At 42.8% G+C, this 14292-nt stretch overlaps 1 protein-coding gene across 5 annotated transcripts in view; it reads right to left on the bottom strand.

The window, feature by feature from the left end:
- Positions 1–283: 283 nt before the first annotated feature.
- LOC144115642 (uncharacterized) overlaps positions 284–14292 on the bottom strand; it is an 80871-nt gene continuing 66862 nt past the window's right edge. For 3 of the 5 annotated variants that reach the window (XM_077650080.1, XM_077650082.1, XM_077650081.1), the window contains 3 exons: positions 13129–13255; positions 5603–5658; positions 284–4535 (listed from right to left, as the gene is read on the bottom strand). In XM_077650080.1, the coding sequence (XP_077506206.1) occupies positions 4452–4535; positions 5603–5658; positions 13129–13255 (267 nt within the window). In that variant the 3' untranslated portion in view covers positions 284–4451. The remainder of the gene's footprint in view (positions 4536–5602; positions 5659–13128; positions 13256–14292) is intronic. The other 2 variants (XR_013311485.1, XR_013311486.1) reach the window with 1 other exon arrangement.

Here is a 14292-nt window from a genome sequence, read left to right as displayed (position 1 = left end):
CAACTTTGGGTTCATTGTGCAGTTTTCCATAGAAATGATAAGTCGCATTTTGCCGAGGGTCTGGACAGCTTTAGACTGCTTTTGCTACAGCAGTACTACCACTGTTCTGCTACTCTCTGAGCGGTGCTCTCCTTTCTGTTCACCTACTAGCCACAGCGCAACTGCTATTGCGGGAGTGCTTTCAAGTGCTCCTAGTAGTTTGCCCAGTGGTATGCAACATAATACTGCAACTCTCTGAGGAAGCAGTGGTGCAGGAAAACGGTGGAATCTGTAGACACACAACTTTATAATATAGTGAAGGAACTGTTTATTTGGATGTTGCCTGGGTACTTTGAAACTCGAGGCCAAGCAGGAACCATAATTTTGAAACAGTTCAGTAATGCTGCTTAGCATGAACAGTGCTCTGCACTGCAATGCAGTACTGAAAAAAAAAAAGAAAAACTACAGCATGGCTGTGCAGGAACGATAACATCAATATTAACTGATTTGAAGACCTGAACTACAGTGCTCAAAATATGGGATTCCACACTTCGCTTAATGAAAAAAAAAAAAAAAAGCTCTCAACTACGTGATCACATGAGAGAATGTGTATAACAAAAAATTCCAAGTACCACTTGCCTTACAACCTTCAGAACTCAAAAGTAGAGCTTATGCACAGCTGCAACTCACTTTGCACCTTCAAAGCTCAGTAAGGATAATGCGCACCATGTACATTATGGTATACTGTTAAAGGGAACATGCGGTCGCGTGAAGTTGACTTTCCGCGAGGCGCTGCCGAGGAAAGCCGGAAAGAATGCCGAGCTGATTATGGTCTGGAGTTTTTTTCGGCATTCTGTCCCCATGCATGGATCTCATTTTTTACACCCACAACACATCGATTACCTCTTCTCGCTGCTGAATTGGCTTTTTCCTATCTGTGGTCGCGTTTCGTGCGAAATAAGCAACATTTTCTCTGGATTAGATTATCCATGTGTCAGTGCCTTGGTTCATATGCCACTCAACGTGTACTGTAGATCCATGCACAGGGACAGAATGCCCAAAAAAACTCCAGACCATAATCAGCTCGGCGTTCTTTCCGGCTTTCCGCAACAGTGCCTCGTGGAAAGTCAACTTCATGCGACCGCATGTTCCGTTTAACAGTGTACCACACTGTACATATAGGCAACACAATGCCCAAAAAAACTAGGCAGAGACAAATAACACACAGTACAGAAGCCTGCTGACCAGACAACAAGGATTTTGCAGACAAGGCTGTTCCTACAGCAATGCTGCTTGTACAGAATAAATTGCAGTATGTCTGTACGTGCATGTGTGATAAGGATCTCTATGACCCAGTTCTAAAAAGAATGCAGACACAGAGTCTAAAAAACAAACAAACAAAAAACCAGCAAGTGCGTGGATATGGCACAAAAACAATTTGCTGTTTGGCATACAAGATGTTTCCCTACATCTTCACTGAACCACGTAACTGTGCTTAAATGGCAAAGAATGAAGATGGAGACAGCATACCTGCTTCCTCAATTATACTGCATGACAAGTGTTTCAATACACATGTATGCATAAAAAGTCCTAAGAAATGCAAAATCTACTTGCAGGAGACTCTCAGGGAACAAACCAAAGGGTGCGCCTGACATCTTGTTACAAAACCAGACTTGCATTTTGCAAGCAATCATTTTTGGGAATGCTATATTTTTTTTTCATGACACAGCATCCAGTTAGGAGGGCATTCTGTGATACTGCCATGTTTCTCTTGAAATGTTCTGTCCAACACAATGTGTCTAGCCTGTTTGATCAAACACGCAAAGTAGTCACTCCTGCATCAATAATGGCATCACAGTGCTCTTCTAAGCGTGTCAAATGGGTTGCAGTTCCACTGGGAGCAACATTTTTCATCAATGGGACCAAACACAAGTGCAACGAGTTGGCAGAAAGGCAGCCATTGGACAATTTTCAAAACTAGTTACAAGGGACAGCTTTGTCCTCCAAACTGCCAATATGCCTGACAACTACACAACAATAACGTGATACACACAGAATGTTTGCCCACTGAGATTTTCTCGACCACATCTGGTTTTTCACTTCCAGCCAATGAGCATGCCCATCGACAGATTTTGCCCACCACGTCTGGTCTTTTGCTTCCAGCCAATGAGCATACAATAAAGGTGACAGCCCCGAAAACGATTGTTTCAGTACTCCTTGCTCTCATTACCCTCCAGTGTTGCAAGTGAAAAAGACAGAACTTCATAACGGCGAGATTTGTACTGCTACGACAGCTGAGCTGGCCTGCAGAAGCAAGCAGCAATCCTTGCAGGCCACAGGCTCGTTACCATTTCTCAGGGCAACGCTGTGCTCAGCCATATAAGATTTTCACCTCCCATCCTGTTCACCGTTTCTGCAGCCACAAATAGTGCCGGGCAAAAAACAACGAAAAGTACACATAAAGCAGGACACGGAAAAAGTGATGTGCTTACAACCAGTGGTGGTCCAGGTAGTTCGTGCTTTTCACCAAATTTTGGAAAAAGAAAAGAATGTCTGAACAAGAAAACGTCCTATCACACCCCATCTCGGCAAAAAGAGCTCCATCACCTGGAACAGCAACAGTGGATGTTAACAGTCCAAGCTAACAGTAAAAGTAATATCTAAAGTAAAAACAGCCATGGTCAGCATAAAAGGCGCTTCCACAGCATCAACTTAAAAACCTTCAAAAATCTGAGTATACTATAAAAAGCAAATGGAAGTGAGCAACTTAAATGACTGAAAGAGGGTATGCTCTTTGCTCAGATAAAAAATAAAAAGGAAGTACCAAAAAAAACTTGCAAATGGCAGGCCAGGCTGTCATTACAAGTAGAGAGGTGGCTATGCTTGCCACTAATTATAACGACATAAAAATATTGGGAAACAATGTCAGATGTTTCAAGTATTTCACAGTGACTACTACTTCTGCAACACAGAAAATTCAAATGCTGTGGACTTCTTAATTAGAAAAAAGCTCGTTTTACAATATAGTAATGTGGCATCCTGGCCGAATGCTTTCTGTACTGCTAGAGAATGTTTTTGGTTACTTATTTAACAAAATGCTGCTGACAAACTAGCAAGACATGGTGTGGACCCAAATCAAGGGCCTGAATAGCCAACACAAGAACAAAAGGCAAATGCCTGATGCAGTGAAGCAGGAAGAGGCCACTAAGGTGGAAATTAATTGCATTAACATTTGTAGTGTTTCCACTTCCTTGCAGGCGCACCAGCAGGAAAGCTACGGTGGCCAAAACAGAAATGAACTGAGCAAGTAAAACAATTCAGAACTAATGAGCTCCGCACAAAGCACGCCATCAAAAAGAGGATCATGTGCAAGCATTAGTTTTTCTACCAAGCTGCTCCTAGCCTCTAAATGCACAGTCATAAAAAAAAAGTAACACTCAATCATCTCTAAAACTGCAAGAAAAAAACTTGTCATACTGAAGAAAGGCCCATCTGAAGGAACTTAGCTGGATCTGAAATATGTGGGATATCAGAATAGCATATCAGCAATATTTCTACATTAACACAGCTGAGCCACAACTAGCAAGCGAGTCAGATTGGCAGTTCAGAACACACCCCAGTGCACCACTGGATGAAAAATGCCAACCTGCTCAAAAGGCTGTCTGAAAATGTGCACAGCTATTTCTCTAGCGATGCAGTGCCGCCTTGACCAATTTGCTATCTTAGCATGTCCAGGATGGGCTGGCAGGATTCTTTCATATCAGCCTTTAACAGTGCAACTGGACCACCACTGCTGTAGCATAGCGTGAGACAAGATGAAAAAGAGCATAAACTATGTAAATTTCCTGCTATTTACGCATGTAGTTTTGGTGTCGAATACAATAACTGCGTTTTCAAGCCTTCCCAGCGCCCATGGAAAGATTAAAAAAAAAGAAACCTAACAGAACAAGAAATGAGGAATACCATATCTTTTTTTTTCCCCTTGCATTAGTAGCAGGCAAACATGGATTCTCCAGCAGAAGAGCTGATGTTTAAGGAGCTACCCATGGGTCATGTTGCATGGGTACAAGCTTTTCGGGGAAGGGAGCATGTCAGAAACCCCAACAGAGCAACAATGACTGCTCCAGTTGGCCAGAAAGAACGCTCATCACTTGGAGCCAAACTTTTTCTCTGACCACTCTGCCTTGTACTTGATTGATTGAGAAGCATGTAGTGATCATAGCTGGCATGCTCCAGCCAGGCCAGCTACTCTGTTGAATCAGGTCAAGCCCTGACATCGTCCCCGGAAGCCGCCAAGGCTTTTTTTTTCCACAGCCAGGAGGACAGGTGTCTCGACGCTTGCTCAACGCCAGCCAGTGACTTTGTTCGCCACACTCTAAGGGCAAGTGAACATGCTGGAGCCTCCAGTCAGCATGAGACTTGTCTCAAGTACTTGATCTGCTCCCCAGTTGGAAGGGGCGGAAAAGGAGCTTTCACTGTGCGGCACCATCTCTCCACAGCTTCTGCTGTTCAAGCAAACGCTCCAGCGGTGAGGGGCCGGGTCCTGACCACAGAGACTGCATAAAAAAAAAGAAAATTTCAAGCTTGAAACTGAAATCTAGAGATGCACAGCAGTGAATACAGGCAACAAACTATTGGCTGAATCAGCTCTAGCTTCCAACGTCTTGCTTACAAAAACACTGTTGACATTTGATGAAGTAGGGACACCAAACTTTTGGCTGAGTTTTTCTTTTTTGAATGATTTGTAAGACAGTATACATTGATCACCATGCGAAATTGCTGGCAACTAAATAATTTCTAATTAATTTCTTTTTCCTGTTTGTTTCTGTTTCAGTTGCAACAGCCAAATGGTGGCTGTGACATCACAGATGAGAACACTGAGGTCACCTGAGGCACATAAAAACTGCGATACAACCGCTCTTTCATCTTTTCATTTCACAGTAACTCTTATGCATGCCAGCCTGCCCCCCGCACCCATGAAATGAACAAGCAGTTATTACTGTTTATGTACTTCTCACGTGACCTCAAAGTTGTGTCAACTCATTTGTGACAATATAGACACTATTCAGCCTAGCCTAGCCTCTGGGATCTGTGCCCAAAAAACCTGTCGAGGCAACACCGTTAAACCTGTGAGATCTGCAAAAACTGTACCCCTGCTTATCATTCTCCCAGGGAGCAAAAAGTGACCGGGATAGCAAGTGATGTACAGCCGCCTCTCAAGTAAACATTTTCTCCTTTTCCTCTCTCTGAGGGAACTGTACCAGGCAGGCGAGCCTGAGAATGCTCACCTGCCTAGCACAGGTCCCTCAGAGAGAGAAAAAAAGAAAACATTTACAACTCTTACCTGCCTGGCACATCTATCCGAAAAGGAGCGCTTAATCTCAAAATGGTGATGCCATTATACGATATGTCCTGGTAACGGTAATGCGACCGAGTTTACTGTCAAATACTACTACTAATACTGTTACCATACTAACGCAAACCAGAGAAAACCTCCCTGCTAGGGCTACTTCTACGGACTCTGATGCAACATGGACGACTAGAAGGTAGTCTGAGAAGGCCAAGCCTGTATAAACATAATTTCTCCCAGAAGTCGGGATGGACTCTCAGCACACTGCCTCACCTGGATCCTGGAATGCATCACCATGGGATCAATTGCTCCAGCTGGCGACTTGCCACCTGCGGGAAAACACAAACCCTCTGAAACAGCACACACAAGAGCCTGCACAGCACTTAATATTTCAAAGGCAGCCAAGCATTTGTCACAAACTTGGGAAGTAGCAAATCTTTATTCAGCTACAGTGTGCACAACACAGTGATCTACCTAGTTGCTGAAACGGACAGCAATGAGCCACGTGCCAAGACAGATGTTCAAATAATCAGATCAACTTAAAAAAAAAGTGAAAACAGAGTTCTACAAGTCAAGCAGTAACGAAGATTACCTGTTAATGCTTGACTTGTAGAACTCCGTTTTTCACCTTTTTTTAAATCTGATCTGATCATTTGGACATGTGTCTTGACAAGTGACCGGTAAATGAAACAGAACAATATGATCAGCAGGTGATGGCAATGTGCCTACACAGTGCAACAACTGATTCTGCACAACAAAATGCACCAGAATGAATTTTAACAATGAGGTTCTCTGTAATAAATAGGGTTCGTCACAGGACAGTATCATTAAGTTACCAAGGCGCCTCCACATTCGCCACTGCCATTGCACACACACAAGCTTTAGCACAGTCACAAATTTCTTAGCTTTGCTGCAATGCCACAAGCCACCTTTCCAGAGTAATCCCACATCAAGTGCAAATGAGCAAAATCTTGCTCTTCTGCACTCACAAAAAAAAACAACTCATTACCAAAAAAAGTTACAAAAAATGAAATGCTAAAGAGAGAGGAAATTTGTGCTCCTTACATCCAAACAGCAACTCCAAAGGATATTTAAGATGCATCGCAGCTGCTTAAACAAGATATGAGCTTCGTGCAGGCAGGGATACCCATTTGCACTCCACCTAGCAAAAGGAATTCATCTAAGGGACCGAATCAGGTTTGGAATGTCTTTTAGAAATCAGATGTACGTACTCGCACACACCGCTATATGCAAAAGGGCAACATTATAAAGAAGGCTGCCAGTTCAGTTTTGCATTAAGAAAAAAAAAAAAAAACAGCAGAAGGCATACTAGTTCTATTCCCTTTACTTCCCTTTCAATGACAAAGGACGTAAATAATCATGCCATACTCTAATCTTAGCAAATACATTAAGGAAAAAGAGTTCATTTTTTTTCCAGTTTCCAGATAAACTTTATATTTTATATAAGGACAAAGATTTCATTTTTTTTTTTCCAAACTTTATATCTGCCCAAAGAATTTTTTTTTAGAGCATTATTTCCCAGGCTTTTCCCGCATATTCTGGCTGAAACAACTGGACACTTATTCACAATGGGAAGCAAACAATCAAAATATAAAGCTTTATTATCACACAAAGGCAGAATGATTACACTGGAGACGTTAGAATGCATGCAAATGTGCAACTGTAAACAAATGAGACACTGAAGACAACAGCAAAGGAAATTTTTGGCTGCTGAGAGTGAATAATGCTCAGTTAGTCCGTAGACATGCCACCCTAAAGTGCTGTTTGTTGTTCTTTTTTCCACAGTAAATGAAACCCACAAATCTCGTCCAAAAGCTGGCAACATTTTTTAAATCATTTTTGTTTGAAATTATAGCTGGCCTCATCATGGCCACAAGTGCTTGCAGAAAATTATCCACATGTTCTCTGTGTAGAGATACAATCAATCTATTGTGTCATCTCTGCTCAGTCACTCGTTTGTGCAAACAGAATGCTTGAGAAAGCAGCACCTTATCAAAGCTGCTGTTTCTATGGGATGCATGCCAACTATACCTGTAATCTATTAATCTGGGAGATTACAAATTATCCACATGTTCTCTGTGTAGAGATACAATCAATCTATTGTGTCATCTCTGCTCAGTCACTGGTTTGTGCAAACAGAATGCTTGAGAAAGCAGCACCTTATCAAAGCTGCTGTTTCTATGGGATGCATGCCAACTATACCTGTAATCTATTAATCTGGGAGATTACTTCTGCCTGCCTCAGTGGTTTCATTTTTCTTCGCAATGAGCTATCCTCTCTGAATAAAGCATTTATTCAATTTCTGCCTTCCTTTTACAATTTTACATTTGTCTCCGTGTTCGCTACTTTCCTGCAGTTTATCCTTCTAACAGCCACATTAGAGGGCTTGTGACCCAGTGTGCAAACAAGCAAGTGTAATTTGCTGGCTCACGTGCCACAGCTTGTATCAGTATCACAGCAAGTTCCTGAAAATGGCACTTTCCTGAATCTTGAGAATAAGATTTCTTCAGTCCTTATTAACAACTGTTGTAAACACAAAACACATTACTGACCTTTTCAATAAAACTGTGCTCACAAAGAAGCTTGGAGACCGATGCTGACCACACATACTTTTCAGGAACCCTGTTATCTTGTCTTAGCTGCATTTCTGCACTTCGTATCACACTCACTGGTTGGCACACATTGTATTTTCCTACTGCCTCTGGCATGCTGCAATATTTACATGCTTTACTTTTGATAATGCCTCAGTCAGCAACATGCCAGCTCATTATTCATAGCACTACTGGGAAATTATCAGAAAGTATTCATACCTGTCCACTGCACTGCTGCACTACAATCACATGCGCAACTGCAATATGATGAGTTGCAGCGTACCCAAAGACTACAACATGCAACTGTGATTGCCAAGCCTCAGGGTTGAATCTAGGGGACTTAGTTGGTAGTTTGCTTGCAGATCAGATTGTACTTCCCATGCCAGTTATTTTCAAATAAATGACAGCTCTCCATAGCAACCCACTTCCATTTCAGATTTGACAAAATGATGCTGCATGCTTTTCTTCATTCAGTGACTTCTTGCGAGCTTGCATTTACTACCTTTAGGACCACCTGAAGTAGCAAGCCATCAAGCAACACATCTGGATGCCATGACTAAATCGGAGGATATCTTTGTGGCTTGTAGGCACTTGTGCAGATACTTGTGTAAGAGCTAATGCACCACAGTTCAGGACATGTGTTGATAAGTGCACAGTGGTGTGCATTGACCTATTTACAGATGCAAGGACTCCAGGGCCTGGTTACTTTGGCTTTCAAGCAATCACTCTCAAGTACACTACAGATGACTCCAATAGATGCCCTCAAACAGAGTTCAGACTATTTGTAGATGAAACTTAACAGAGTTCGAAGTATGTGACGAATGAAAGAAAATGTGCGATTCATGGCTGATAATCACTCTAGAAAATTTAAAATTGGTTTTTGAGGAAAGAAAATGGCGCAGTAATTGTCTCACATCTCCGGTTGCCATATTTAAAAACCTTATAATCAGCTTCATTAATTAGTGTTATTAATTTCAGGTGCTGCAGTAATTGTCTCACATCTCGGTAGGCACCTGAACAGGGAAAGGAGGAAGGTCGGAGTGAAGAAAGAAAGAAGTGCCGTAGTGGAGGGCTCTGGAATAATTTTGACCACCTGGGGAGCATGCACTGGCATCGCACGGCACACGGGTGCCTTTCCCTTTCGCCTTCATCGAAACGTAGCCGCCAAGGCCGGGTTCGAACCTGGGAACTCCAGATCAGTACCCCAGCATCCTAACCACTGAGCCACTGCGGCGGGTTCTCTGGAGGACCCCAACTTGGTCTTTCAGGGGCCATATGAAATGGTAGCCTAGATGATCACAATATCCGAGGTAAATCAGCCGGCACTCCAATTGCCCTGATAAGCAATATGGGCTGAAGACTGAATAATTAGTTTTTTCCATTTTGTGAGCAAAACATTATGCTTCTTAGTTCAGGCAACATTTGTTACAAACTTTTCAGCTATCACTGCATGAAGTATTGCACATCTGGGAAACAGCTTGCTGCCCAGGTGGAGAGTGGCTTCGACCATCAATCGACTCTTGCTTTGTGCGCATCACGTGTGCATCTCACGACTTCTTTCCATAATTCCTTGTGATGTCTGTGGCTCCATTATCACCGAAGATGCGAAGTAAAGTGCGATCACAGCCAATTAAATGACCACAAAGAGCACCAACTGCTCACATTGGAAGCATCCCTTGGCCGAGTTTCAGTTCTCTAAGTCACTGCTGAGCAGAGAAGGCACCCAGAAAAACAAAGTTCTGTGTGCATTAGAATGGCCTATTGAGTGTGCGAGTATTATTCAAATAGCCATCCTTTGCACTGTACTTGAGAATGAATTCTACAACCAAGTACCAATGCTAAGCCTGAAAGCCAAAGTAACCAGTTTCTGGAGTGTTTGCACCTGTGAATAGGTGTGTGCATGCCACTGTGCACTTATCAAGCTTTTATAGTCAACATATGTGCATCGCACATTTTCCAGTTTTCTCCACCTTCTGTGCCTGTTCAGAATAGGAGGTCAAGTAGGCAAGGGAAGAGTTGTGAAAACACTGCAGTTGGTGTGAAAAGTCTGCGAAGCTGATGCCCAAGTGCCATTCGTGTGTGAACCATGTGCGGGTATCTTGTGTTTCAATTCACAGCAGTGTCAAACTTGTGGGCAAATCACAACGTATGCTATGCTATAGCAATTTGAAGCAGTAGAAGCAGGTGGTGTTGCTTGCATATTGTGTAGTATAGTATTTTTCTGCATAATCATTCCTTTTTACTTCCAACAAAGATAATGCTGGAACTGCTTAATTAGGCTACTGGATCAGTTTCCAAGCACAATGCTCCTTGAATTGCAAGCCATACCCTTTAGTGTTGCTTTGCTGCATAACACATTGCAAGTCTATTATATTAAGGTAAGCCAATAGCAGAAAAATCTGGAGTGAAATGTGTGGACCATGACTGTTGACACACCTATCTTAGCCCTGTGTGCAACTTCCAGCATTCAAACTCAACTTATTTTCTACCGAGTGACATTGATTCAATTTGGTTCAACCTAATGTGTCAGTACATGCACATTGGTACAAGAGTTTATTAAACTCGACACAATTTTGTTAAAGGTTAAAAACCAATAACAGATGCTTCATTTGGGATTTATTTACACTAGCATTCATGAATGAAAACGGTTCTCTGCTCTGGAGTTAAGCAAGTAGCGCCTTTTTAACACGCAGCATCCATCATGCACATGCACACACATGAAATCAGGAGTGCTACTTTTGAAGAAACAAAGTGAGAATGGATACTTCCTTTGCAAGAAATAAGCTGCTGGATTGTCTCCACGGTGTCCCAAACGAGTGAGCCATGACAGCCTGAAGTGCCCATGGAACTTACTTACAATAAAGGGTAGTGATAAGAGACCTTTTCCTTCAGAAGTCCCGATTTTTATGAAGCCAACCTGTTTAGGTTTCTTGGCAAGAAGCCAAGCCGTATGTCAATTCCCAGTCATAGGTGGTGACTGGACAGCCACAGTCTGTCAAGATCACTTTCACTGGACTGTGTTTGAGGTGCCTTGGTCCGAAGTGTTACCCTCCTCATGCAAAATGCACTGGAAAGTGATATAGCACAGCTTCCTGCGTGTGCACAGCTGATCATGCCAGCAGATGACTTGAGATGAAGCAGACATGGGTGAAGGAAATGTGTCACATGAGATTCCAGCAGAAATCTGCTGACTCCAGTGGAGCAAGTCTTGTCGCTCAGTGGAGTGAACTGGGACAAGCACCCTCTCCCGACGTGCCATTGGAACACAATTTGCATTCCTGGCATGTTATAGATGACAGAGCTACAAATAGAGCAGTAAAATTTGTCCCAAATCTGCCACTGTAAACTCCAATAGTGTTGTTTCTGCCTAAAAGCAGATGCTGAGAGTCTGCTGATTTAATATGTGCTAAGCTAAGTGTCAAATAGAAACTTTGAGGCTTGTTGAAACACCTAGCAAATTAGTTGGTATATGAAAGCTTGACATCGTCAAAGTGTACAAGTGCAAACGTGTTGCATCCATGTAGTCCGTGCAGAAATGTTGTAAAAAGAACACTACAGATGTTTTCCTATACTGTCCATTTGCTTAAAGAAAGTGAAGATCAGAGTCCACTGACCAAGCTGACTGCTTTTCATGTGTGTTTGATATCCTTCGTTCAAGGGGAAAGCACCTTCAGTGTGGCAATCTGTATTTCCAGCACACTTAATACAACCTGTGACACCATTCACGACGTCTTTATAAAAGCCCTGATGGGCAGGTTTCAGCTGGTACTCACAGTAATGGAAGCCGTTTGCTTTACCTGAAGGTTCACTGACTAAACGAGTATACTCAAGCCATAAGGACGGTGATGATGATTTCTTATGGCACAAGATATTTTTGTTTAAAAGAGGTGAGGTCAAAAACCCCAAATAAGCCAAGCCCCAGGCAGGGGAAAGCTTGTACTCAATGCATCACCGGTGGGTACCTGGCTGCACTGGAGATCGAACTCTGCACCTCCCGCATGTGAGACAGATGCTCAAACCACTAGGCCATTCCTGCGGTTCAAGCCAAAAGGACCAAAACAATATGCATGGTATCATTATGTCCAGCAAAGTACTAGTTCATCAGTGACCAAACAGTCCCTAAGTGTTTTTTTTCTATTTCTGAGTTTTACGTAGTTTTGGAGCCTGGTCAAAGGGTCTGAATGCATCTCATATGGTTAAGTCTATGACGTATGTAATATCACAAATGAAATTGATTTTGGGGACTTACTTCTACCGGTGTTTTACAGCCTCAATTTTTGTATATTTCTTCGGAAAAAGGTGTGATCACTATGTAAGTACATAGAATACTCTTTAACGTTGCATTCCTTTGCACTGTACCCTAGCACTTTACCCTTTATCTAGCCTTTGAGAGCACATGCACACTGATGTGTCGAGTGCTGGCAATTATGTTACTGAGGTTAGAAATGTTCCACTTCGAGAGCGTACTAGAAGTATAACCATCTGCATCTAGAACAGAGAACTAGGTAGTGATGGAGCACACTCCCTCAGGTACTTACTAGTTATGTGACCCTTTTAACATGCCAGACAGTACACTGATGCTCTATTTCAGTATGGAAAGACGATAGTAAAGCCCCGCTCAGACTGTGCCCTGTCTGATTCACTCTATGGTGTGGTTTGTGGGGTTCTCAACATCCCGAAGCTGTACGTAGGCTCCGAATTAATTTCAACTCCACTGTGGTCCTTTAACGTGAGCTGACATCACAGCACACAGACGTTTTTGTAGTTTGCCTACATCGTAATGCAGCTTCCATGGCTGGGATTAGGGTTTGGAACAGCAGCCTCTAACAATTGCATAGCATAAACAGCCAAAGCTGCTGAACAAGCAAGGCGCAAGCAAGGTACAAGCAAGGTGCAAGCGAAGTGCAATCATGCACAGCAGTAGGTGCTGTTCTGCAATACTAGAGAAGCCGTCAGAGGAGCTAATGTTGTACAATATCCATTTCAAATTCAGCATGTTTCCTTTGCTCTACTCACACAGACAATAAGCGTGTGCCGAACAGGTACCCGTCGTGCAATGAAAGAAAAAGAAACAGGCAAGAGACAGGATAGGGTGTCAAAACTGTTGATGATAGGAAGGGAAAGGTGCCTGTGGCATGGCAACGCCACACTGAAACAGATAAGAAAGCGGTGCCGATTCAAGCAGACCTTCTTTGGACATGTGGTGGAGACCAGACGGCCAAGGAGAGTTGAACAGCGAGTAAGTGTTCGTGGGCAAGTCGGACCCAGAGGTCTGAGCTGCGCCACCGGGGGGCACCACCTCGCAGCCGTTGACCTGCAGTAATAAAACATCATTCCACTCAGCATACCGGGCTCCATCCCTCTTTAAAACAAAAGTTGTAGCAAACCTGCACATAAGCCAAGTGTTTACCTTTCATGAATGTTTTTTTATCGAGTTTAATAACTGACAAGTGCCTGAAAACTGCTTTTATGCTCAAGCAGAAAGAATGAAACATTTTAAATAGTAATCTTCACTGCTTTAACACTACCAGTTTTGGTAGTGATAGAATAATGGGTTCTCAATAAAGATTCAGAACTTTCAGAGAAGTGCGACTTGAGCCCATGACCCCGGTATATTTTTGCCTAAACAGAGCAGTTCGCTAATAACTGTAATAAACGTATGAAGCAACAACTACTCTCAGGCTTGGTTTTGGAACAAGATCACGAGAGCTAGTTGACACATCAGAGTGTGCAAGTCACTATTAAGCCTTTTGGGAATGGGCTTTTGCCTCACATACAGGGTCATTTACATAAGCCCTTCATCTAACATTTGCATAAGCAGTCTGGGACAAGGTATAACACCCAGGAACTCATACTTTTTTCACATTTCCGCGCTTCATGAATAGACTTAACACAGGCATCCACTGAGCTGCGAAATGAGAATCATTCAGTACACATACATTTCAAGGCACTCCTGACATCTGCATCAAGTTTCTCAATAGTTCTTTTTTCTGAGTAATAAAAGATATTTTGAAGAGCTTTCACAACTGTTTACAGGAGATACCCTGCTTACTTCTCAGCTGGAAGGCTTTCTTTCTCCAACTTCTGTTGGTGCTGTTCTTGTGCAATTTTCCTTTTTTTTTTTTTACCAAGCACCATAATAATGTTGCGGTTGGAACGGGTTTATTTACAGGTGAAGGCTGGGCGGACGAGAGGAAATGGAGCAGGCCACCAAGCGAACATCCTTTGCGCGTCTTCAGCTTTGTCCACCTTCCACACGGTGCCCTCGTGGTTTGTTCTCTTCCAACGTGCTGGCTGCGTGACAATTTCCTGGTGGCAGACAAAGCTTGCCCTCGAGCCAGTCAAGATAGC

The sequence above is a fragment of the Amblyomma americanum genome, chromosome 1 (genome assembly GCF_052857255.1).
Source record: "Amblyomma americanum isolate KBUSLIRL-KWMA chromosome 1, ASM5285725v1, whole genome shotgun sequence".
NCBI classification, from domain to species: domain Eukaryota; kingdom Metazoa; phylum Arthropoda; class Arachnida; order Ixodida; family Ixodidae; genus Amblyomma; species Amblyomma americanum.
This window is presented reverse-complemented; position numbering and strand designations above follow the sequence as displayed.